Source organism: Toxorhynchites rutilus, chromosome 1 (assembly GCF_029784135.1).
Source record: "Toxorhynchites rutilus septentrionalis strain SRP chromosome 1, ASM2978413v1, whole genome shotgun sequence".
NCBI lineage: Eukaryota > Metazoa > Arthropoda > Insecta > Diptera > Culicidae > Toxorhynchites > Toxorhynchites rutilus.
The window spans coordinates 87,961,460-87,987,657 of NC_073744.1; the positions used below are offsets into that span (position 1 = coordinate 87,961,460).

Consider the following 26,198-nt stretch of genomic DNA (forward strand, 5'->3'; position numbering starts at 1 on the left):
TTTTATATCAACTAAATATAAAATGACCCTAACACTATACATACTTAATCCTACAAGCTCATTCTAAATTCAGATTCCTACGGGAGGTGCTTGGAGTCGCTTTCAGAGAGGGATAAAAAATAAACCAATTGCAATCGAATTGGCTATATATAATCGTAAACATTAATTTGGTTACGCGGAATTTTCGTCGCGCGGATAACGAACTGTCGCCACGAGCCACATAGAAACCCGAGCTTTTTTTTTATACTCGCGGTACTGGAGTTCGTGTCAGTAAAACAATTGAACCTGGTCAGCGACACTGGCTGACGAACAAAACTGTAATATCAGATAATTCGACGAGGTGGATGTACTCGCGGGCTCGAAATTAGCTCGCGCTTCAGAAAATATAAAAAAGTAACTTCCAAGCACCTTTACAGAAAGTTTGACGATTAGGGGCGCTTCAAAAATCCACGATTATGAAGCTTCTCTGAGAGAATTTCCATGGAAACTGAATCAAATGCCTCTTTGATATCAAGAAAAACAGAAGCCATTTGTTCTTTACGAGCAAATGCAGTTTGACTTTCAGAAGATAGCAGCGCGAGACAATCATTCGTCCCTTTACCCCGGCGGAAGCCAAATTTCGTATTTGACAGCAAATTGTTCGTTTCAACCCACTTGTCCAAACGAAGTAGAATCATTTTCTCTAACAATTTACGAATACAGGATAACATTACAATCGGTCTATATGCATTGTGATCTCAGGCCGGCTTGTTAGGTTTTCGTATGGCTATCACTCTCACTTGTCTCCAGTCATGCGGGACAATATTCAGCTCCAGAAACTTGTTGAACAAGTTCAGTAAACGCTGTTTTCCCAAGACGGGAAGATTCTTCAACAAGTTGAATATAATCTTGTCCGACCCCGGAGCTGTTTTGTTGGATGAGAGGAGGGTAATTGAGAATTCCTCCATCGAAAAATTCTCATAATCGCATTGGGGCGGAGCGTCGCGTATGACGCTTTGGAGACAAACCCAAGTATTCCTCACTTTCACTTGTATGGTTCCAGCCACGCATTCTCCTAGCCGTATTCCAAAGAGTACTCATAGTGGTCGCCCTTGACAAACCATTGACGAATTTCCGCCAATATCCACGTTTTTTTTTGCTTTAACCCTTTGCGGTCGTATTAAATTTAGGCATGGGTGTCGTACTGGTCGGAATTATTTTTACTTGATACATGCAGGATTATGAAAAACAAACCTTCCCTGGCCCCAAAAACCCCTATGTATCAATTTTCATGTCGATCGGTTCAGTAGTTTCCGAGTCTATAAGAATCAGATAGACAGACAGACAGAAAGACAGAAATCCATTTATTTATATATAGATTATATTTTATAATTCGCCTTAGTAAGAAATTTTTCGAAACTGTCTCCAAGAATAAATCATATGAAGTATAATCAATGCATTAATTTTTTTTTTGTTATCCGTTGAATACGAGACATCTTTGCCATTGATGCAACAAATGAGTAATTAATGCCAGCAATGTGATTCCGAAAAGATCAGCACTTTTCACTTTTAACAAACAAAGATTTTTTTACATGAGATTATTGACATAAGACGCTTATGCAAACAATTATTCTGCTCTTTAAAAACAACTACTTCAACATAATGTAAACCAGTAGTTACTCAAATAATGATTTCTGCGCATCCGAAATGATCAGAACTTTTCACTTTAGATTAACAAAGATTTTGTCGCTTGAGACACATATGCGATTATTCATCAGGCATGAGGCATTTATGCAAACAGTAGTTGTGATACTTTTGAACAATCTTTTACATCACACCAAAGTATTACAATGGCTAAACTCTGCAGTTATGATTTTTGTCCCACATTCCTATGCATACGCATTGTGCGTTGTTTTGCTTGAGTGACTACTTTGTTTGATACCGAGTACCGTTATCTATTATCTCATAGGAGCACCGTATTGATTCGTGAACAGGTTCACTAAACATGAAGCTTCGTTTAGGAAAAGCATAAACTGATACTTGGTGGAGTAAAATATAAGATTAGCATGGTTTCTTGCTCTGGTGACTGAGAGCAGACAAGCGACCACAAAGAGTTAATCAAACCTTTTAGTTTGATTTCTAGATCTTGGTACTTTCGAAACCATTCCACTAATCCAGTTTTCCTGAATTTTTTGAAAGCGGATGATTTTTCAAGATAGTCCTTTGAGCACTCCTTATCCCACCATAGTGATGGAGAACGATGTCGGAAAGTGGTAGCAGGTACAAGTTTCTTTTGAGCTTCAAGTGAGCTATCGTAAATAAAACTTGATATAAAGTTATACTCTTCAAGGGGAGGAAGTTCATGCATCGGAACGATTGATTCAGATATAAATTCCGCAAATTTTCTTTATTCATTATTCATTAGTCATTATTCTTCGTGAGGTCATAGGCAATATCGACTGATTCACTAGATCAAGGATCTATGACGAAATATCCCCTGACCCGAACGGAAATCGAACCCGAACTCCCAACACCAGCTTAATTATTTGTTACATTTTCGTAGAATTATCCCGTATACAGAAATCAAAGATGTAGTCCAAATTCCATACAGATTAGAAAATGTTCTATCTAACCTAACGATATCAATGCCAGCACATGAATATCTGTGAAGCTGCCTATGTTTGTTAGGTTCCTGCTAATATTCAAGGTTGTTTTTGATACCGGTATTGAACTGGTCAAAAGAACTAGTTCACTTGGATGAACGATTAGCGACTGAGTCGCCTATCTCTACTCCATGGTCTGGTTTCTTATTCGCTCTTACATTGTTTTTCGTGACGGACAAGGTGAGTCGATGCATATTAAGAGTTATTCTACCTTTGCCGATAGCAAGCACTTATTATTTCCAAAGTTGCGATGAGAGCCTGGTAGAGATTTTATTGGAAAGGTTGTTGTCTAATCAAGACGTACTCAAAGCACGTCTCTATCCTGTATGGTATTGGATGTACCCATTCGAACCCTTCACTTCGCGATCTCTTATCAATAAGTATTAATGGTTCTTTTTAGCCAGCTATACTTCCCTAAATCCACTTGCCCATTCTCCTTTCCTTTCCATGTTAATAAGCAGCCTCTGTTGATATCAGTTCGCTACAGAATACACACAAACTTCACAAGGGAGTACTGACGGTCATAAAAAAATGTTATCCGCATCATCTGGCGATATAATTATTACGACCTACCACAGACAATTTTTCAGACAAGGATAATATCACCGGGGCAAGCTAGTCATTTCAAGCTAGTCTTTTGTTCGAGAATACACTGTAAGATGATTGCATCTTAATTAAATAAATCAAAGAAAAAGGCAACCGATCGATTTACATTTTTGTAGGGACATTTTTATTAATATGTTTTTTATGTACGGGCTGCTTGAACCATACCAGACGCTCCACCACACCCCCCCCCCCCCCCAACCCCTTTTGTAACAAAAAGTAACGCAATACAAACTCCCCCATCGACCATTATTTTATTTTTTCAGACAGTCTCAGCTCAATAGAGGCAATCCGCTCAATGAAGGTTGATAAACGCTCATCTTATTTCCTAACAAGAATAAGACATCTATATAGATGAGTTCGGTCGTTGGTTAAACACGATTATCCCTAAGGTTTCGACGAGTGCTTGGTTTAAGGGATTGAATGTAGGTCGTGATTTCATTCGCGTGATATCTCGGCTTATGTCCAATCACTACAACCTAAACGCGCATCTCTATCGCATTGGGCTAGCAGCAAACAATCTTTGTGATTGTGGCGATGGCTACCACGACATCGAGCATGTTGTCTGGTCGTGTATCCGGTTCCATGCTGCTCGCTCTCAGCTCTCCAGAGCACTGAGAGCACAAGGCAGACAATCGGATATCCCCGTCCGGGATATCTTAGGTAGCCGTGATCCTGATATTCTGCTTCATCTATACCTGTTCCTCAGAAACGCCGATGTCAACGTTTAATGATGTTTCCTTCGTTGTGTCCCTGTTTCATATCCCTCCTACCCTATCTATAAACTTTTACTTAGTCGCGGCAATACATACACACACTCTTTACAGATACACGGGCCAAAGGTTGTGCAGTCCACTGATGATTCAACAAGAGCCAAAGGTTGTACCGCTCATGACAACTTTACACGAGCTGATGATTGCGCCGGCTAGTGACCATTCTATCTTGGATTCCTCGAGTCGAGAAGACGCACCACGCTAGATATGGGGTACATACTAGGGGGGCGTTGCTGATTAATGGTCAGCTGCATCCCAATAGGAAGTATCCCGTGTCGGGCACACGTACAGAGCATTGGAGACAGCAACATCCCAATTACGAGAACACTTGTAATACTAACCTCGAGCCGACCGCGAGTAATCGGTTACATATTACTAACATAGATAATAAGAAAAACTGTCAAAATATTGAACTCCGGTCCCGTCAGGCTAACGCCATATGAGCATTGATAAAAATATATATTTTGGAAAAAAAAACTCCCCCTCCCCTTATGTTATGTAACGCTGTCGTTACATTTCACTACTTGCGAAAGGCCCTGAGATGTCCTTACGTGACGAGCAAACCATTTGGTTTAATATCATACTAATTCCGCTCCATCGAATTTGGAGTTTGCGAACTCAATATATTCTGCTTTGACGGAATATCCGTCGATCGCTAGATTATTCCTCACATCAGCTAACGATTCCCCTGCACACTTAAAATGTTCCGTTCCCAGCTAAGATCATGAGGAAGTATTGAACCTACTAACTCCCGGGGAAGAGTAGCATTTGTAGTGACGCGTATTGGATCAAGATTCAATTCAAAAATTATAAATCGAAAATATATATGACCTTTTTAAAAGGGTTCTCGTCTTGTCCTCCATCCCCATTATTTATGATTACTGGCTTAATTATTCTTTGAAGCTGAGTAATCTCGAATTCAGGCAGCCCATGGGAAAATGCGTTCAAAGAACAGTACCTTCCTGAACGAACTGCAACGTACATTGGACCACTGTATTATACTGCTTCAGCATGACCAAGGTGCCAAGCTCTGTCAAGATCTGTGTTTTTGTTCTGAAATAATCCAATATACATAAAATACATTGTACATTGCTACACAAAGAATACATTGCAACAATCAATAGCAAAACGTAGTTTCCGCATTTCCAATTCATTTGAAATATAAATTTTCGAAGGAAATAAATTTTCACGACAGTATGAGTGCACTTTTGTAATTTACATTCTCTGTGCTTTAGTAAGAAAAATATGTTATTTATTTTTCATAATGCTATATGGGAAATGTGATATGGGAAATATGGGAAAAATATTATTAATTAACTAATTAATAAACTAATTAAATTAATAATTAGTTCGTACGAAGTTCAGTAACGTTGATAGCATTTTCGGACATACTGCTAAGTATTACGAAAACATCGTCTACAAATTCAATGTCAGTGTCTTTCTTACTAGCAACGTTTCTGAAATAGCTCCATGCGAAATTGACTCCCTGAAAATACAATTATCTAATATCTAAGCATCGTCAAGTTTAAATATTCAATATCCATAAAGAACTGAAATATCGCTCGGAATCATATTTCGGACAGCTTCGTATTTCGTACACTCTATAATAATAACTTGAAGAGCTTAATGTCCTGAAAATGTGCCCGAAATATGATTCAGAACTGTACCACGGAGCATTTGTTTCCTTGGAGAAAATACATATTTCCTCAGTTCCAACGGTATTTCTTATTAATTGTCGAATTTCGAATATTGGACCTGGAGTACATGTTTGATCACCTTTTCAAGTGATTATCGACGAAATTGGCAGTTCCGTTTAGTGATGCGTTATCGTGAACAGTTGTATACAACCTAAAAAACTTATTAAATATTGGGAAAAAAAGTTAGGTTGTACTATCGAAAAATTTCACTGAACGCAAATTCAAATACTTTAGGTGACAGTACACGCAGATAAAGTTCGGTTTGAAATTTATACAAACACTATTTTGTTTGCCACTCTTCAATTTTCAACAGTGGCAAACAATGTCATGCATCGAACATGGAAAAAATTCGACTGAAATATTTAAGGTAACCTAGCCATGTACCGACAGGTTCGAAGAACAGACCGAAAATATATTTTAGGCATCCAATAACTGAATATTACTTGTCGTGTTTGGTGTCGAATACACGTTGACCATATTTTATCTGTCAAATAGAGTAAAATATTTGGCTTCGGTCAAACAGATGTACAGATCAGTGTACAGTCAATCGATGTACGCTGAGAAACAAATTTACATAAAGTTTTTCTAAGAGCAAAAAATCGAAAGAAAAACATCGATTTTCGCGATTTTTCCAAATTGTCGATCCAAGATCGCTCAGTACTAATCCAATGAGAATTATTTCGTATATTCGATAGATTTTCATTCGATACGACATACAACAACTGTAAAACTGCAGAGAAATATACACAAGGTGAACATAGCTTCCGTGTGATTTTTTTTGCTATGTTTTTGTGATTAACCTTTACTTTTTGTGCCATATGAAACCATGAAAAAATGGCATTTGAATTCAAGATTGTTTTGCCAGCAGCATTTTGAGCTAAAATATGCTTCTATTTCAAGAACGAACAAAATTCAAATGGCAATAACTAGTGTCTGATTGGTGATGTTTGCAAAATATCGATAGAATAGAAGAAACAAATTTTATATTCCATCTAGCTTAGCATTAATAATTTTGACTATGAATGATTTTCATTCACCTTATATGCAATGTGTAGGGGAAATGGGGGGAATTTGGACCACCTAAGCAAATCGCCTAATATTTCCAAACCAATACGGTCTAAATAAAAAAGTCACATTGTATATTGAGCTAAACTTGTTTTCACTCAATCAATAATGTTTAATAATTATATCAAGCTTCAAATTACCAAATATATAATAAAATGAAAGAGATGATTTCTGGACATTACAATTTAATGCGGGGTGATTTGGTCCGGTGTGTGTTTCATCGAAAAAAACATACTTATGTTTATGTAAAGTATGTTGAGATAATGTTACAATCAGTACTAGTGTTCTGGGATCGATACCAGGTGTCTTGGCCAGATTCCAGACCAAAAACATTGGACTGAGACCATCTCGTATTCTGTATGGGTCTTTTCACTGTTGTTCGAACATTTTCAAACACTTTCGATGCTTAGTCAAAGAAAATCCGTTCTTGATGGCCTGCGTTGCTCTTTCAAGCTCCTCCTACTTCCAACGTTGTCTGCCCATTCTCTGTTTGTAATTCAGAGGCATCTGTGATCAATTAGACCAAAGAAAAGCCTCAAACCTGTAGCCCCAATTCACCCCACAGAGACCAGTCCATGTCACCCCACACAACATGCAAAAATTAAAATGCAATTAATTTCATTTTTTGTTATCAAACTTAAGGTTTCGCTGCATCAAATTGTTCCTCGTCTATAGCTGAACAAAACCTTACTGCACAATACACGAAAATTTGTTTAATCAGCGGGGTAAACCTTAAAACCACGATAGGAAAACTCACATTTACCATAAAAGTGCTTGCTTTGTTCATGCTATCGTGTCCTTCAACCTGTCAAATTTTATCAATGTTTTTTCACGTTAGGTACATAGGGTTCAACAAAAAAAGGAGATGACATTATAAAAAATAATAGTTGAGCCGTACTTTTTGAGATAAAGGGGTGGTCCAAATCACCCCGTATGTCCAACGCACCCCGTGTTACCCTACATGTTTGTGAACAGTTTCTGATTACTTCGCATTTGTTCAGTGCGTTTTTCCTGGCTCTTGCAACAAACGCACCAACTCGATGTAACACCGGAATTTATTTAGTTTCCCAAGCTACAGTGAACTTCGGTTCTCAAGCTCAAGCTCACGCGTGACTCGTTATCAACAAGCAGTGGGAAACAATGTCAAACAAAAAACTAAAGGAACAGAGCACGAAGTCAATTTTTTAAAGTTATTTCAGAAATGCTGTAACACCGTGAAAAACAGCGCATGAAGATGGAGATACGTCATTTGGAAGCTACAAATTTTATGTTTTTAGATGTAATACTTGAATGTTCCTATATTGTTATATGTAGGTGTAGTGGATAACAATATTGGAAAGAAATTGGAAAAAAATCGGTTTCTTATGTTTTCTAAAATTTTGTAGATTAACAATGTATTGTAACTCAGCTCTCTAGAGCACTGAGAGCACAAGGCAGACAATCGGAGATCCCCGTCCGGGATATCTTAGGTAGCCGTGATCCTGATCTTCTGCTTCATCTATACCTGTTCCTCAGGAACGCCGATGTCAACGTTTAATGATGTTTCCTTCGTTGTGTCCCCGTTTTATATCCCTCCTATCCGATCGATAAACTTTTACTTAGTCGCGGCAATACATACACACACTCTTTACAGATACACGGGCCAAAGGTTGTGCAGTCCACTGATGATTCAACAAGAGCCAAAGGTTGTACCGCTCATGACAACTCTACATGAACTGATGATTGCGCCGGCTAGTGACCATTCTATCCTGGATTCCTCGAGTCGAGAAAGACGCACCACGCTAGATATGAGGTACAGACTAGGGGGGCGTTGCTGATCAAGGGTCAGCTGCATCCCAATAGGAAGTATCCCGAGTCGGGCACACGTACAGAGCATTGGAGACAGCAACATCCGAATTACGAAAACACTTGTAATACTAACCTCGAGCCAACCGCGAGTAATCGGTTACATATTACTAACATAGATAATAAGAAAAATTGTCAAAGTATTGAACTCCCGGCCCTGTGAGGTTAACGCCATATGAGCCTTGATAAAAATATATATTTTGGAAAAAAAAAACAATGTATTTTATTAACCAAGTCGATATCAAATCCAATTAACGTTGTCAAACAGAATTCATTCCAAGAACGCTCCTGTAGATCATTTTACTACAGGAAAAGGTTTCGATAGAATGAAAAATTTCCCTTTTTCTAATGAAGAATTTTTCAATAATGCGATTATTTCGAAATTGCAAGACAGTTTTGAAAACTCCAATAAATTCTGTACAAGATTCATTATTTATTATTATTTTTTTTTATTATTCGGCAATTGTTCCTTACCTATTGAAAAGGTCCGATTTGATTTGATCGATCATGTTCATTGACATTCTCTTACTTTAACCACGGCCTTGCAAACAGATTTTGCGCCACATAATTTGATAAACAAGGTTCTTTTCTATACTCCTGATATCGAACTTATCAGGAAATGTTTCTACTGCTGAGTTTTTAATGAAGGAGAGTGTTGATCAATGCAAATAGGTTGTTTTCAAAAGCTACGCGAAAATTATTGTTGTCAAAGCCCATAGACGACGAAGATCTAATGTCGAGATGCCATACAACAAAACCTATAATAGACGATATTTTGTTGATAGCTATAGAGCGAAGGCTCTGGTCGGGTGAGAACGCTTGAATTTTCAATATTAACAACAGAAACTCTTTCGGAAATTAGTTCTGAGAAGAACTTATAATTGTATCACTACTACTAATAATCGATTGAAAGGAACACGGCCGAATACCGGATATCCAGCAAGCTTCGAGGCTGGATGGGCGAATAGTCTACAGCCGGATATTCAGCTCTTTATTTGCGAATATGAAACTGGGAGAAACATTTTACATTTTTGGGAGATATAAACACATTTTTACATTTTTTACATTTTTCATATTTTTACAAATAACTAACGATGATTAAATTCTCCGTTCAGAATCAATATTCTTCAATGGAGAATGAAGGTTTCTGCGAAGGATCTTGATCTTGAATCTTCTACAATATTGAGATTTTTATTGAAATAATTTTAATAGTGGACGAATAAGAGTAAGGACTTTAAAGTTAAATATGCAAAGAATATCAATCATTGTATTAAAGTTCTCTACCACAAAATAATATTTAGTAATTGGATTTTTTTTTTGGGAATTTTCTCATGAATTTTGTCACAATCCAGATAAAACTTCTATTTGACAATTATTTATGATTCCAATATTGAGTCATGCCTTTTCCGCTATCCACATATTGTTCATTGTGACAGGTCACCTGTTTGCTCGGGTTGTTTGAGGCTTCTCCCCTCCCACGTTTAAAAATAAATTGCATTTTTCATTAAAAAACGGTGGAACACACTCATAGCTAACCAGGACACATATACGAATATATAAAATTGGTAAAAACATGAATATAATAAAAAAGAATAATAAATAAATTTGAAAAGATATCTAGATATTAGGAAGACGGCATAAATATATATATATATATATATATATATATATATATATATATATATATATATATATATATATATATATATATATATACACAACACAAACTTAGGTGTTATACACAGCCCATACAACACAATACGACACACTTTTTCATCGCAGCGATTGGTACGACTGTACGAGATGCGGTGTGACTCGACCCGATGGTGACTCAGCGGGCTCCTCGGAGTTCCGCCATGATGAACTCGGGCACTTGCTTGAGCCACCGGAAGAAGAACAGACGCGCTCACGTAAAAAGTATATATTGAACCTCGAATTGTGAAGTGAGAGTTTTCACTGAACTTCGGACAAAATAAAAGCCCAAAGTCGAAAAGTGCCAGTGAGGCGAAATAGACCCACCAAAATCGTCTAGTAACGAGTTTAACTCCTGTTGAAGAGATGGCATCCAACCGAGCAGGTGAGCTCCCGGATTGAACCCGGATACTATCCTGACAGAACGGAGTTAGATACTCCGGTGAACCTACATCCTGGTAAAGGGATCGCAACAAACCCGTGAAGCAGAATCCACGTAACCGGATATTCCAGTAAGCAGCAGACCCAGATCCAGAACGGTCCTGGACGGAACCGAAGCAGCGACCAGAGTAGTCAACGGCGGGCCCAGACACACCACATAAACACCTGTGAGTAATTGTAAAATAAAGTTAAAGAAATAGGGACGTTAGGATTCGGTAAATAAAAGCCGTCGAAAATTATAAACCACGAGTGTTCCCCCTTTTCGAGTTGATCTTACTAGCTGTGATTGAGCCGACCCTGAGAGGACTAGAGGAGTCCATGCGGGCAGCTAGGGCGTAACAGGCCTTTGTTAAATCATCATGGAAAAATCATTCCAACTGATGTGGTATTACTAAACACACATAAAATATAATAAGTAAGCCAAGTTACACTATAGAAATTCATTTTCCATTTCTAAAAATATTTGCACACAACGATTTGCAACTGGCAAATATTATTAGTTCCACCACCATCTTATCTCATAAATTTCAATTACTTCAGTTGTGTTGTACTCATCAAACTACTTTTTTTTTATCCAAAATATATATTTTTATTAAGGCTCATATGACGTCAGCCTAAGGTCGAGGACATAGTAAACGCGGTGCGGTGCGATGCGATGCGATGCGGAGCGATTAATTGGAGCTCATCGCGTGCTATGACATACTGATCGCTTTAGATCGCGCGTTTTTTGATGTTTCATTCCAATCCATTCTACATGTAAACAACCTAGCACAAGGATGCCAAATATGATAACATGTCTTCATTTTGTAAACAGTTGAATTGTGAGATGGTTTTTATCTGTGAACATGGTAATTGGAAAGCCCTTAACGTAATGTTTTCATTGTATGCATTATGTAAATTAGAGAAAAGTTATATAATTCATCGAACAAAACGAAAATAATAATTTAACAACTCAATCTTTATTTTCGTTCGATGAGTTCAATTGTGAACATATTTATGAAAATCGTCTGGCAACCACCACTTGCGTTCACTCGCGACAAAACACTTCACACACACTTTCGCCGCATTGAAATCGCGTTCGCATCGTGTTTACTATGTCAGGTCCGGGCGGTTTGCATTTGATTTCCGCATTCGTGAACGAAAGAGCTTTCCAGCAATCGAGCCCGCGCCCACATCGCGTCGCATTCACTATGTCCTCGGCCTAACGGGGCCGAGAGTTCAATATTTTGACAATGTTTGCTTACAACTAAAGGGTGTGTCACATCAAATTGCATCACGGAAAAAACGCTGTAGAAATTCGCCCAGAAACCGATCCTTTTGAAAATTTTAGACAGTAAAATAAAAACTATTAAACAACTTTTGGCATTTTCTTTTTATTCATACTTCGAGCCCAAGCCCGTATGCTCGCACCTTCCTCTTTACCCCGTCCATAAGGTTCTGTACAACGTCAGGTTGTAGTTTTTTTTTAACAGAAATCCATTTTCTCTTGAAGTCCGCCTCCTATTTGACAACTTTTGGGTTCATCCGGAGGGCCTGTTTCATAATCGCCCAATATTTCTCTACTGGGCGAAGCTCCGGCGCGTTGGGCGGGTTCATTTCCTTTAGTACGAAGGTGACCCCGTTGCTTCGTACCACTCCAACACGTCCTTTGAATAGTGGCACGAAGCGAGATCCGGCCAGAAGATGGTCGGGCCCTCGTGCTGCTTCAATAGTGGTAGTAAGCGCTTCTGTAGGCACTCCTTAAAGTAAACCTGCCCGTTTACCGTGCCGGTCATCACGAAGGGGGCGCTCCGCTTTCCGCAAGAGCAGATCGTTTGCCACACCATGTACCTTTTGGCAAAATTGCAAAACTGCTTAACTACGCGCTTGTGATCTTTTTCGCTGACGGAGCATCCATTTTTGCCGTTCTTCACCTTCCGGTCGATGGTTAGGTTCTCGAAGTATCGTTTTAGTACTCTGCTGACTCTGCTGTTGCATGGACAGATAGAAAATGACAGAAGAATTGCAAAAGTATGAGAAGCAAACTTGGTTGGAGATGCTTGGTGAAGGGGTGCACGTCGTGGGTAAGCTACTCATGGTAAAAAGACATAAAACTTGACTGAGGAGTCAGTTGGAGTAGATTTTCGAAGTTATCAATCACCAATGGATTCATGATCTTGCAACGGATGAGAAATCTGTAGGATAACTCTGTGAACCGAAGAGTAAGCGGGGTTACTCCTGCCAAGACTTCGAGACTCAAACTACATGACTACAACAACTACAAACTACAATCGATTTCCCTTATGCGAACCCTCATTTTCCTGCGAGTTTGCCCGATGTATACAGGGGGGCAATCTCGGCACGGTATTTCGTAGATCCCGGATTCCTCATCGGGAGGAATCTTGTCATTGAGGTTACACAATAAATCACGGAGTGTATTCCCACTTTTGTACACTATGTGTAGTCCTTGTCGTTTGAACGTGTTTTTGATGGCGTTATTCTTTTCATGTCATCTATCTCCGGCTGTAGTGTTGGGATGTCTTGTGTGTATTTCTTGCGTTTGTGTTTTCGGAGAATCTTCTCAACAAATTCCTTTCCAAAACCTTTTACTGTGGCCGCTTTGTAAATCTGACATTGTAAAGGCGATGTGCCATGGAGTGGAAGGCGGCTTGTTTTTGTCCACCAAAATGGTTGGAATCACTTGTTATGAAGCGGTTAGTGAAAGTTGGTTTACAGTGGATTCCAGATTTTAAGGTGTTGTCTTCTTCTCTGGTAATCTCTAAATCCAGAAAAGGCAATTTTCCATCCCGTTCTTTTTCACAAGTGAATGTAATTGAATAGTGTCTAGAGTTTAGCAAGACAACGGTTCGGTAGCGTTCTTTCACCGATGCGAAAATATCATTAACATATCGCTAGGGAAAAGGGCTGCAACGTCGAACGAAACTAAAATTTCCCCGCGTCTTACCTTAAATCCTTCAAGCTGTTTTACAAGATCCACGGAATTTTTAATGCTTCTCCCGTGGGTTAGGGAAATATTTCTTCATCTCCTCCACCAACCACCCGGCCATTTTTTCCGTGGGCGTTCGGAGGTTTGAGGAGATGGGTCGCATTCCAACAGGATTTTTGTGGACCTTCGGTAAACAATACGGTCTACAATTATGGTGATACAAAAATACAAGTTTATTTCGATAAACTCGTATAAATTGGTCGAATCACAATATCAAGAAAGTTGTAATGTATGCGTCTACACTGTATTTCATTATTTCAAAATCCTAAGAAACAAGCAACAATGGAGCACACTATTTTTAAACTAGATTTATCAATAAAAGACAAATGTTTTGCATGGAATCAAACACCAAAATCGACAAAGGAGAGATTTCTGATATTTAAAAATCATATTAGAGCCATTAAGATTTGTTTTCTAAAATAATTAAAAAACTCACTCGCATTACCATAATAGGTACTATTGCGATAATGAGTACTTCTGCTCTACTATTTTTTGTTTCCAAACGGATGCAATGCCAATATCGAGCTACCTAACGCCCTGTATATTTTTGGACCGTTTCATTGTAAATGTGTTGCCTAGATTACCTGCGTGTCAAAACATGTGAAGGATTTATGAGCTAGCGGTTTGTTTTGCTCCGTCGATGGTAACACTGCATTACCCACTTCGGGACGATAATATTCGGCTACTCGTTCAGTCTGATCGGATGGTTTTTAGTGTCAAGATGTACAATTTACAAGAACGTGTATTTTTAGTGAATTCGTATTACTCGAGCAATCGAATCCTTAATGAAACATTGTTCTCTCATGGTAAAAATTTCAACATTTCTCGTCGTCGATTTCTTCCTCTGGGGGTACGTGAAGGACCGTTGCTATGGTAATAAGCCACAAAATTTGGAGGAACTTAAAGAAGAAATAACTCGGATTTGCAACAGCATCGAAGTCGTAATATTAGAGTTGTGAATGAAGAATTTTGTTCACCGTTTAAAATGCGTTATCGAAAAAAGGGGTGGTCACATCGAAAATGTCCTAAAATAGGATTTATTTTGGACTTTTGTAGAAGTTATTAAAATTATGAATTTTGAAGAATTGTAAGGACGTGACTGGCGGCATTATTGATTATTTAAAGTTCGAATCAACTTGCCTTGCGCTTTGAGAATGTATTGCTTCTCCCAAGTAGGAGAAGGCGGGGGAGACAACCACCAGGGGTAAGATGGCCAGTCTCTAGATTATTGTATTATAATACATTATTTTAGTGTATTGCATTACACTCAATTATGTATACCCATTAACGCGTGTGTATAGGTGAAACGTAATGATAAACAATAAAAAAAAACTTTTCAGATGGCGACGAGCACCGATTTATAATTTTACTTGCTAGAAATTTAGTGTTTTAGTGGTGAATATGTACATATCTCGTGGAATCAATGCTATAATAGTAAACACACAGGTCTGTAAAGTGTGCTTATATACACAACGATATGTTTTCAAAGCATTTCATTGAATTGTTGAGGAACTTTTACTCCACTCATACCGGGGTTAAGACAGCCACTATTGTAAAGCCTAGTTAATACGGTGCTAGTCAGCATACGAGTCGACCTAGATAGTTACTGCAGTATATTTACTCACATCGTGTGAACATATCATGCCGGTTAGTGTCATGCGAGATCTGACGTTCGAGCTACTTCAAAGTTTTTTGATTTTACTCGCACTCGCATACCGGAAGGCGTCAAAAACATTTATCGTTCGAATCAGGGATGCCAAATTTAAAGAAATGTTTCCATTTTGAAGGTATATAAAAATATGCGAAGCTATGAACAGACTTGAAAATTATTGAAAAAACAAATAAAACCCTCATAGCCTCTAATCGAAATCGGTGTTATTTTGTTTTGCACGCTTTCTTTTTGAAATAGTTTGCTTGAGAATCTATAATATAAAATCATTATCAGACACAATTTTCATTCAAAATTCACTCACCACTTGCAAAAAAAAGTATTGTTATAAGAAACAGAATACATATTCGATTTGAAAAAGTCCATTTTCATTCATTATTTTGATTTTTGACGCTTATTCATTCCACCTGTAAATCTACTATCATTTCCATTTAACAAATTTGTACATGAAGCTGTTGTCAATGCGGTGTAAATAAAATTAAAAAAAAATTCTAGACTATCATTTAGAGTATCATATACTTCCGGGATTATCTTAGCTATGGATGCTTTCGAGATACTAAAAAATATCGACAATAATCTGAATGATATTCCAGAAGCAAGGTACATCAATGTCATTTATAATTTCACTCTTGCAGGTATATCATCCCTCATGAATATTTTTGGAGCAATTAAATCCAACAGTGTTTCCACTTGTTCAGGTTTTATTCTCAACACTGCTCTGTACTCTCGAGGATCATCATCGTAAAGTTTGTTCAATATTGTATTTGTTGCTTTCTGCTGTTTTCGGATAGAGAGGATAGAGACGAAAACTGCCAATAGAGAAGTCGATTTCGGATCAATCATCTGTCAATTCGAATATGATTGCTGTTACTGACTATTTGATGGACATTTGAAAAATCACCTGGCATCCCTGGTAAATCCGTGCTGTAGTGTCTAGTTTCTCGCCAGCAGCTCACACTGTGTGAACGGACAAGACGAGTCAACCAATTGTCAAGCGAATTCACCGGCTTAGTAGCTGCTCACTGTCAAGTCAGCTACTAGCAAACTTAAAAATGAGCCTTAAGAGATGTGATTTGCCGTGGAAGATATCATTTGAACGCATGTTATGCAACTAACAATTGAGTTGGGTAATTGTTAGTTGCATAACTCGAGGTCACATTCATGATAAATTTGATTTGTTTTCAGATGTCACATATAATAATTTTGTTATTATGATAAGAGCTGCGTATTAAGCACGTTATAGGTGATTCAGGGAAAAGAACACCTATCACTCTCGTCACGTCGATCTAAAGTACAGCGGCGAACTAAATTTTGCCGCGAACAGTTATCGTATAGAGGCTAGAATCACGAGTGAATTCATGTGGCCGTCTCGCCCCTAGTGGTGGCCAACTTTACCCGGCATGATTTTAGTAGCACCATTTTCATACCTTTTTTGATTTATCATATAACATCATGAAATAAGAAATAAACTTTCTGAAAATCAACGTGATTGTGGAAAATATTCTAAACATGAAGAAAACATGCTGACATGAAGAAATGCTACAATTTTGTAAACATTGTGTTTGATTGTACTCCATGCTTAGGGTGGCCGTCTTACCCCGTCTTCCCTATCAATTCAGTGTGTTATTTGTATAATTTTGATGGTTCAGGTCAATCACAAAGAGCAACTACAAAGTGTTCAGTCTATGCAAGCTGAAGCTTAGGCTCAATACAAAGTGTTTAAAAGCGGTTTAGATATCATAAAATGTTTTTTTTTTTTCAAAACTAAAGTTAAGGCGTTGAATCCCTTGTACTATTCGTATAGTCTGATATGGTAATATGATCTCTCATCCCTTAAACTGATTTCATCAGTTTAAGCTTTTCCGTGAAAAAAAAAACAAGTTTCAACTAGTGTTGTCTTTTGGTTTATATTTAGTTTTACACCGATGCAACAAATGTATCGTCACTTACCCGACTACAAAGTGGCTATTATTTGTGATCCTCACCGACTGTAAAAACACTTATTCTCCATGTATTTTGATACGTGGTGACAATTATGTACTATAGTGGCAAATCGTTTAGCCTCATCCCATTTTTATGTTTTTTGAAATTGAAGCACATCTTATTACTGTTTTGTGTGCATGTTGGACAGAATATTTTATTGGTGGTAATGAACTTTAAAACCGAAAATAAATTCACATTTTGGAAACAAAATAAGGAAAACTATGAAAATGATCAGACAAATTTTCAAATTTCAACGAAAAGATTGAGGAATTCGAAGAGAATCCATAGCTAATATTTGGTATTATCATCAGTGTTTTGGATTACTTCAAGGGTTTTCCTTGAAGTTTCTTCAATTATTTATACCAAAATTCATTCAAAATTTTGAACATTCAGTTTTTATTTTATATGAGATTAGGACAGTCGAAGAGAAAACACACGGACGCTTTGGTGTTTTTTTAATAAACATACGCTCCGCTACGCTCCGTCCGATGGCCGTTATCTGAAATATGATTCGCTGAATTTAATTATAGCTTCCATCAATGGTGGTGTTAGGCAGTCAGAAAATTCCTCCGATAGTTTGGTCGTTAACTCGCGTAACATCATATCTTATTTGGCCTTCCAGCCTCAGAGAAATTTTAGCGCGCCTCTTGATTGGACACCATTTTCTGCCCATTTTTATGACATTCCGTTCCGCTTCCGCAGATCGATCCAATTCTGTGCGATTTACACATTAGAGTGAGTGTCATCTTCAACGATCTTATAATTCTTTCTCCGTCAGCCGAGTACCCCGATATAGAACTCCGTGTTGATTTTGTCGCCTTCTGGAATGAACACCGTGTTCATTTTTTATCATCGGAAGCCATTAATCCTAACACACGACAGATGTTCCTGCAACCACTTCTGAGTGCGGTTCGAGATGTGGCAAGGTGCCCACTCTTATTTAAATACAACATTTGATTTGCGGCCTTACTGCTCTTTGATCCACTGACGAACATACTTGCTTATAAATCCCGATATAGAACTTCGTGTTGATTTTGTCGCCTTCTGGAATGAACACCGTGTTCATTTTTTATCATCGGAAGCCATTAATCCTAACACCATAACGCTAGCAGGATTCGTCGTCAGATACATGTTTTATACTCGTCGGCCACGTTTTTTACCGGGAGTGAACTAATGTAGCGTTCGGTTCTGAAATTTTATATGGGATCGACGTTAAGCATGCTCTCGTCGGTGAACAGGATTACCGGATTTTTTCGCTTCCTCAAGATCTTTCAGCGTACAGCGCACGACTCGTAGCTCCCGGATGCGGCTGGTAATCATGTGAGATTTTTTCGAGCTTTCGACTTCGTCCCGCTATCATCGTTTACGATCTTCCGTGCCGTAAAGTCTCTGATTCCATATTCCTTCGCCATTTTCCTCGTTGAACGCACCGGATTCGCCAGAATCTTCTTTTTGATGGGAGCCATAACCCTCGGAATTCGAGCTGACCTTGGACGACCTGCGGCCACCTTCGTGGATAGTTTCTTTTATCGGTCTAAGATCCTTTTCACGGTCAACAGGGACACACCCACGGTGATTGAAATGTCTTTTTTGCGACATTTGTGCGTATGAACAAATACAGTAATCGTTCGCTAACTGGTCCTGGTTTAACTGGTCTGCTGTTTAACTGGGCGAACGTTAACTGGTCCTTGGACAGAATTTTGGAAGCAGTTTCTTAAACAATCGACGCCATATTCAAATGAAAGATTTGCTGTGAGGGGCATTCGAATGTAATTTGAAATGTTATGAAAATTGAAAATTATATTTCATACCTGTTGTCTTCCATTTCCATTTTCCAAACTTCCATTTTGTTTATCTTTTGTCTTTTGTTTATCCAATTACATGAACAACGCGAATCAAACAATTCATTGAAGTTCCCCTCGATTTTGTTTGACGTTTAACAAGCTGGACCAGTTAAAACGCGAATGTCGATAAGTGGTCTTCCCTTTTCGCCTAGTTAGTAAATGTTTACTGTACGACACGACAAATACGACTTCGTCATGATGCAACTGTAAAACTAAGGAAATCGGTTTCTTTTGCTCGCAGCCTATTCTGATATGAATTATAGCTTACGTGCATGCAAAGATAACCAAAGCATTGTGTGCACAGGTGAAACGGGAACCTTATTTATACGATGGTGCAAACATTATCACGCATAAGGTATACTACCACCACGATGAAAAAAATCCCCGATCAAAAACAGGTTCATGATATCGAAAAGGTTCTTTTTACTTTGCACATTGTATGATCTCAAGGTTCATTTAGATGTTTGAACACGTATATGATTAATTAGTAAGTAGTTGGGTTAGTTAATCAAATATAAATAGAAGTATATGACAGAAACACTTAAACTATTGTGAAAATATTTTGAAAATATACGAATACATGAACATACTTTCGTTTGCTTATTGGTTAAACATTTTTCTTTCAGATACGGACTGCTGGGAGCTTCAGGCTGCGGAAAAACAACGCTTCTATCATGTATTGTAGGTCGTAAGTTCTTAAATGAGGGGGAAATAAGCGTTCTCGGGGGTACACCCGGAACGCCGGGATCTGGCGTGCCTGGACCTAGAATAGGCTATATGCCACAAGATATAGCACTCGTCGAGGAGTTTTCGATCAAAGAAACAATATATTACTTTGGAAGAATTTATGGAATGTCGACTGAAAAAATACGAGAACGCTACAAATTACTAAAAGAACTTTTGGAGCTACCATGCGATGATCGGTAGAAATAACAGAATAACGGCAAAGAAGGCTGTTTCTAATAATGGTTCTCCGATATACTATTTTAGACATGTCGGAAATTGTAGCGGGGGTCAACAGAGGCGAGTATCTTTCGCTGCTGCTATGGTTCATGAACCAGAGCTGTTAATTTTGGACGAACCAACAGTAGGGCTGGATCCATTGTTACGAGAGAGGATATGGCAGTATTTAGTTGACACAACGAGTACAAGCAAATTAGCTGTGATTATTACTACACATTATATCGAAGAAGCGAGACAGGCCTCTTGTGTAAGACTTCGAAAGCATATGAAACAGTGTCTTATAACAGCAATGCAAAAAAGTAATGTTTTAATTATGATAATTTTCAGATTGGTTTAATGCGAAATGGTATACTACTAGCGGAAGATTCACCAGCTAATATTTTAGAGCGATTTAGCTGTAGTAATCTAGAGGATGCATTCCTCACTCTTTGCCAAAAGCATGGTCCATCGGAAGAAGCTGATCGAAATACACAACAATCACACACGATACGGAGCATAAAATCAATAGACACAGTACAAGATGTGGTTTCAAATATTAAGAAATCTATTCCGCCTTTGTCATCGCCTAGTAACGAAAAGAAAGAAATGAGTCGAAGTTTATACGAAGATAGTGGGAAACCAATCGCAAAGACCATAAAAGAGCTCTTGAGCTTTACAACCAAACGAAGAATGAACGCGCTTCTTTCGAAAAATTACTTACAAATGATCCGGCAGCCTGCGTAAGTATGTCCCATCAAACGATAATCATCATCGTTAGCAGCCGGTGTCAATCTATTCATTTATTTGACAACTGAACCGAAACATCGACTACCAGTAGCCTCCAATATATACTGACCAACATTGAAATAACAACATAAGCTGAATCTATCGTTAATCAAAATACTCATTACAGTCCACACTAGCACATGTAATTCATATGGAACATTGATGGAACCGTTAGCAACGCATGAGATCGAAGAAAATATTCCATACAATTACTGAAATGAATAATTTAACAATATTCGAAATAATATTAGGACTATGAATAAGCCTTCGTTGATTTTTAGAGAATATCGATGCTTTATTCAAGGAACAACATCATAGAAATCATAGTGATAAGAGCTAGTCTCTACTTTTCCCATTTCTCTTTTTGGCTTTTGTTGAACACTATGAATATTTTGCATGTCAAAATGACAAAATCTCTAATTCAATTGATTATTACCACAAACGGTATTGTAGTAATTGCCCAATATTTGGACATTCTCATTTTGAGGATTAGTAACGACATTCTCTATAATTCTATGGTTGAAATTTATTGAACACGTTCCATCTTTTTCTTTTTTTTCCGCATTCCATCGGGACGCGTATTCGGCCATAGAACAAAACAAAAGTCTCTGGCGGTTAGGAAGTATAATTTATTATTGATACGGCTAGTTCCTTATTCTTTCCTCATGTATGCATTCGTCTGTAACGATGAAACAAGGAATACCTTCTATCAAAATGACACAGGTGGTCAGATTGTGTTTTATTTTGAAAAAAAAATCCTCATTGGGGACAGGAAGAAATTGGCAACAGATATACAACGGAAAAAATAAACCAGTATTTTCGCCATCTGTTGTCTTCAATCTTCAATTTTAATGGCCTTGAAAAGCTTAGATTCGCGTCAATTTTTGCACGAGCGTTTCAGGAAATCTGCAAAAAAACCGTCTTGATATGCAAATTTTGTGCTGAAAGTCGCCAGCTTTTTCAATATGTTTATTTTTCTATTAGCTAAAGATACGTTGCGGAGTGTTCATTCGAGTATTGAACAGTTTTTGGTAGGAGTTGATCATTATCATCATTCTGGGTAAAAAAAACCCGACAGATCAGTCTCAAGTAAAACCGATTATTACCTCATTTGAAGCAAACTGAGCATACAATCGGTTTTACTTGAATTATTTTGCTATAGCCATACAAAAATTATCAAAAAATTAATAATCTGAACAATATATTATTGAAAAATATGTTTTAAAAATTTATGCTGAGTTCAGCCATCAACACGCAATCGAATTTTTGATGTGTTGCTTCTATTACTTGGACGCCATTTTAATAATTGGATAGCATATGTCAAAATCACAATAGAGACAACATTCTGCACGCACACATGTAGGGGAAGACGGGATAAGACCGCCCGACAGGGTAAGACGGATCACTTCTAGTTTTATAAGAAATCCTCAGTATTTTGCCAAATATGCTACCCAAGAAACATTAATAGCATATTTTTGTCATTTCGAAACACCCTGCAACACTTGAGCAAACGAAATATCAGATCTGTAAACAAAACTAAATTTTCGTCCATTGCAGTTGCAATCGATCTAATTTTCAAGGTAACCAAAATAGGGATTTCTCCAGCAAAAACTGTATATTCCGTTAGTTGCCAGTATCCTAATCCTTCAGTAGATTGTTCCGGTTTTGCCTGCGTGGAAAGGTATGTAAAATATATTATAAAATGCGTGTAGAGTGCAAAATAATATAAAAAGGTGCCCTGGGGAGAAGACGGACCATTTTCGATGGGGTAAAAGCGCCACACGTTGTGATATTGAATAATATCAAATGAAATACCATCTTTTTGCTCGTGATATTCATATCAAATGAAATACCATCTTTTTGCTCGTCTCTTTACACACAAATGCCCCGAAAGTACATAAGGAAGTCGAATAATCGTCCTTATAGATTCCGATAATTCGGTAACTTTTTCACGATTTTTTTTTAAACTGTGCACGTGGAATATGAATGGCCTTTTCAGAAGTTTGTGTGTAGTTTATGAACAACACTAAACATTTAGTACCTTAGACAACACTGTTCCTGTTACTTTTACTAGACTAAACTGTTTGAAAATAGTATCGCTCCGTCTACTTCGCGGGTAGTCCTTCTTACCCCGCCAGCAAAATAAAATGTATTTTTTTATCATTTCAAAAATTGATGGAAAAACGCTCAAAAAGTTATACACACTCAATGATTTGTAGCACAGCAAATAGGGGAAATCCTGAAGAACGTTTAACTGAAAATCTTAGGGGGGCGGTTTTACCCCGCATTCGCCTACAAAATTAAGAGTGTACATTCATTTTAAATGCACCATTTAATAAAAATCCAAGAAGATCAAATTTTGAGTCACCTTTTAAAGTTGGGGCTTGTTATTTAAAGCTCGAGCACGTGAAAAACCAGATAAGAATATCTTGTTGATGTTTAAATATGAGTTTCATTTCCTTTTTTTATAACAAGGAGTGTATCGAAAAGTAGCCTTAAACTTTCAAACATCAAAATAAAACTAAAAACGTTCAGAAAGTGTTTACAAAAGTGAATTTTATTAAATAATATCAAGTTTACACAGCAAATAAATTCAAAAAATTCGAATTCTGCACAGCAGCCTTTGTGCACTTTCTGGACGATGCAGATCAATTCTTCTTGAACTCTGACATATTTTTAGACACTGTACCTTCCTTCTTGAACTTAGCATCGACAATTGCCAAGTAACATTCAATTGGCCGCAGCTGGGGGCAGTTAGGTGGGTTGAGGTCTTTTTCGACGAACATGATGTTGATTTCCGAAACCCATTGTAGAGTGGATTTGACATAATGTGCCAATGCCAAATCCGGCCAGAATAGAGGAGGAACCTCTTGCTTTCTATAAAGTGGAAGCAATCTCTTCTTCAAGCATTCTTCCACATAAATTTGAGCATTCATAGTCCCTTTCGTGAAAAAAGTTAACGATCGCATGCCACACGTGCAAATAGCTTGCCAAACGAGCACTATTTGGCCGAATTTTTCTATCGCAACAGTCGTATCCGCAAATGGCACATTCTCTCCGATCGATTTGGTATAAAATTGAGGTCCCGGCCGCGTTCTGGAATCTTCTTTGACATATGTTTCGTCATTGTCATTGGATTGTTCAAAATACGCTCATATAGCTTTCGAGCTCGTGTTTTAGCGCGATCTTGATACTCCAGTGTTTGTTTGGCTACTTTTAAGCCTTGAGACCATGTATCTGTTTAATTCGCTGAATCATCCGAACACTGGTTTTGAACTTCTTGGCCAAATCACGAATAGATGCGGACCTGTTCTTTTGAATATAATTTACAACTTTTCGGTCCAATTCGGGATTACTTGGTCCGGGGTTTCGTCCACTTTTGCTGAGATCCTCGAAAGAACACTCATTACCGAACTTTGCGAAGGTTCGTTAAAAACTTTCTGGACAAACTTTGATTTTGTTTTGCTATTTTTTGGTATTGGTGCACCCTTTTCGGTACACAAATTGTGCAGAATTTTTAGTTTCCAAATCAATCCGCGACATTTCGAAAACAACTTTATGACCGCGACTAAATTACTTGTATTTTGATTTTTGACATTATTACACGATGAAAAAAAAGTTCACCCGTTTGTGTGTAATAACGTGTTAAATGTTTAAGACTACTTCCCGATACACTCCTTAATTGTCTCACATCCATTATCTTTTCCACTTGTTTGGCTGTTGAACTCCATTTCCGATTGAAATCGATCAGTTCAATTGTAGCTCCACTATTTCTCTTCAGTATGTGCTTGTCCTTAGTTGTATTGGCCCTCGGAAATCATTTTAACGCCATTTTCGCTGTTCATACAAAACTTTTTTTTATTTTTTATTCTTTCTTATAGAGACTTTCAGCCGTAGGCTGGTTCATCTCTTAGACAAACCTGTTTCTATGCGATCTTTTTTATTAATCAATCAAAACTCGAATCACACAAACCAATCGCACAAAATCAGTCACTGGTTGCTGGAATTTATGTAGTAGTAGCTTACCAAGAATATGCAATCCATCTAATCCACCTCATCATCTTCTTCTTTCTCTTCTTTTTCTTCTTCTTCTACTTCTTCTTCAATGGCACTAACGCGTACTCAGTTGAGATTTCGATGCCAAACAACCAGTTCACAACTTCCGATTGGCTTACAGACAAAGAAACTTGTTGGGGAATTCAATCTTCTTCTTGATTTTGAATTACTTTCTGGGTGCTCTGCTCAGGAATTTGATCAAAAATTGCCAGATAGTATGTTTAATCTTTCATAACCGCGCTATCATATTTTGTTAACACACCTAAATGTTACTATAGGATATGTGAAAAAATAGTATTATTTAATTTTCATACCATATTTTTAAATAATTTATCATCAGAGCGGATGGTTTGTACTGCAGTTTTTTGACGAAACCTATATAATATGACTTTGGCATGTGTTATTGTTGTCAATTCGAAAGTGTTAACAAATGTTTGTACAGCTTCCTTGAGCGCTTCTTTTTCTCTAAATTGTGCCTTGCATTCAATACGGAAAAATCTGAGCCTTAAGGTGAAGGTGGAATGAAGCCATTGTGGTAGTATTAGTAAAACCAGGTGTATTCATGGGGTAGTAGTGTTTGTGAAAGAAAAGCAAAAACAACAGTTTGTTTTGATTTCGGAACGCAAAAAGTGATCTTTTGCTTATGAGACTGTGTGGCGCTTCACTGACACAAGTCTCAGAAAACATTTGAAGAAAAAAAAATTTAATACTTAAGTAAAATGTACGAACGATGTGTTCCGATGAATGCGAATTGGGGCTCTTTTGGTATTAACAAGTTCTTCCGCACAGTAACTCAATGTTGAAAATTCCTTAATAGTTTCCTTCGTTGACCGAATTTTTTTCACACATCCTCATTGGAGAGCTTCAACTATTCTCTGCGTTGGCCGAGGCATTTTGATTGAATTTAATACTTTTCCGCTTACTTTTTTTTTGACAGCAGAGGCAGCCGTCGCAGTGTTCCGAGCTTTGCAATTTTCAGAACCAATGTTAAAGTTGCTGAAACTTACATTATAACCTCATTAAACGTAAAAATAATAATTGTATTGATATCAACACAATTTTATTTTATTGATTTTCGTGACATGAAACGCTATGACTCAGGAATAACATTTTATTGAGTGGTTTATATAGCAGTTACGATGATGTTTGGTTGGCATCAGTGTCGAAAAAATAA

At 37.7% G+C, this 26,198-nt stretch overlaps 1 protein-coding gene across 3 annotated transcripts in view; it reads left to right on the forward strand.

Moving 5' to 3' along the window:
• The window catches only part of LOC129762872 (ABC transporter G family member 20), a 124,362-nt gene that overhangs the window by 75,319 nt on the left and 22,845 nt on the right, over window positions 1-26,198 (forward strand). For 2 of the 3 annotated variants that reach the window (XM_055761444.1, XM_055761443.1), the window contains 3 exons: window positions 19,867-20,163; window positions 20,231-20,450; window positions 20,531-20,922. In XM_055761444.1, the coding sequence (XP_055617419.1) occupies window positions 19,867-20,163; window positions 20,231-20,450; window positions 20,531-20,922 (909 nt within the window). Of the gene's footprint in view, window positions 1-19,357; window positions 19,596-19,866; window positions 20,164-20,230; window positions 20,451-20,530; window positions 20,923-26,198 lie in introns of those variants that run through there. The other variant, XM_055761445.1, reaches the window with a different exon arrangement.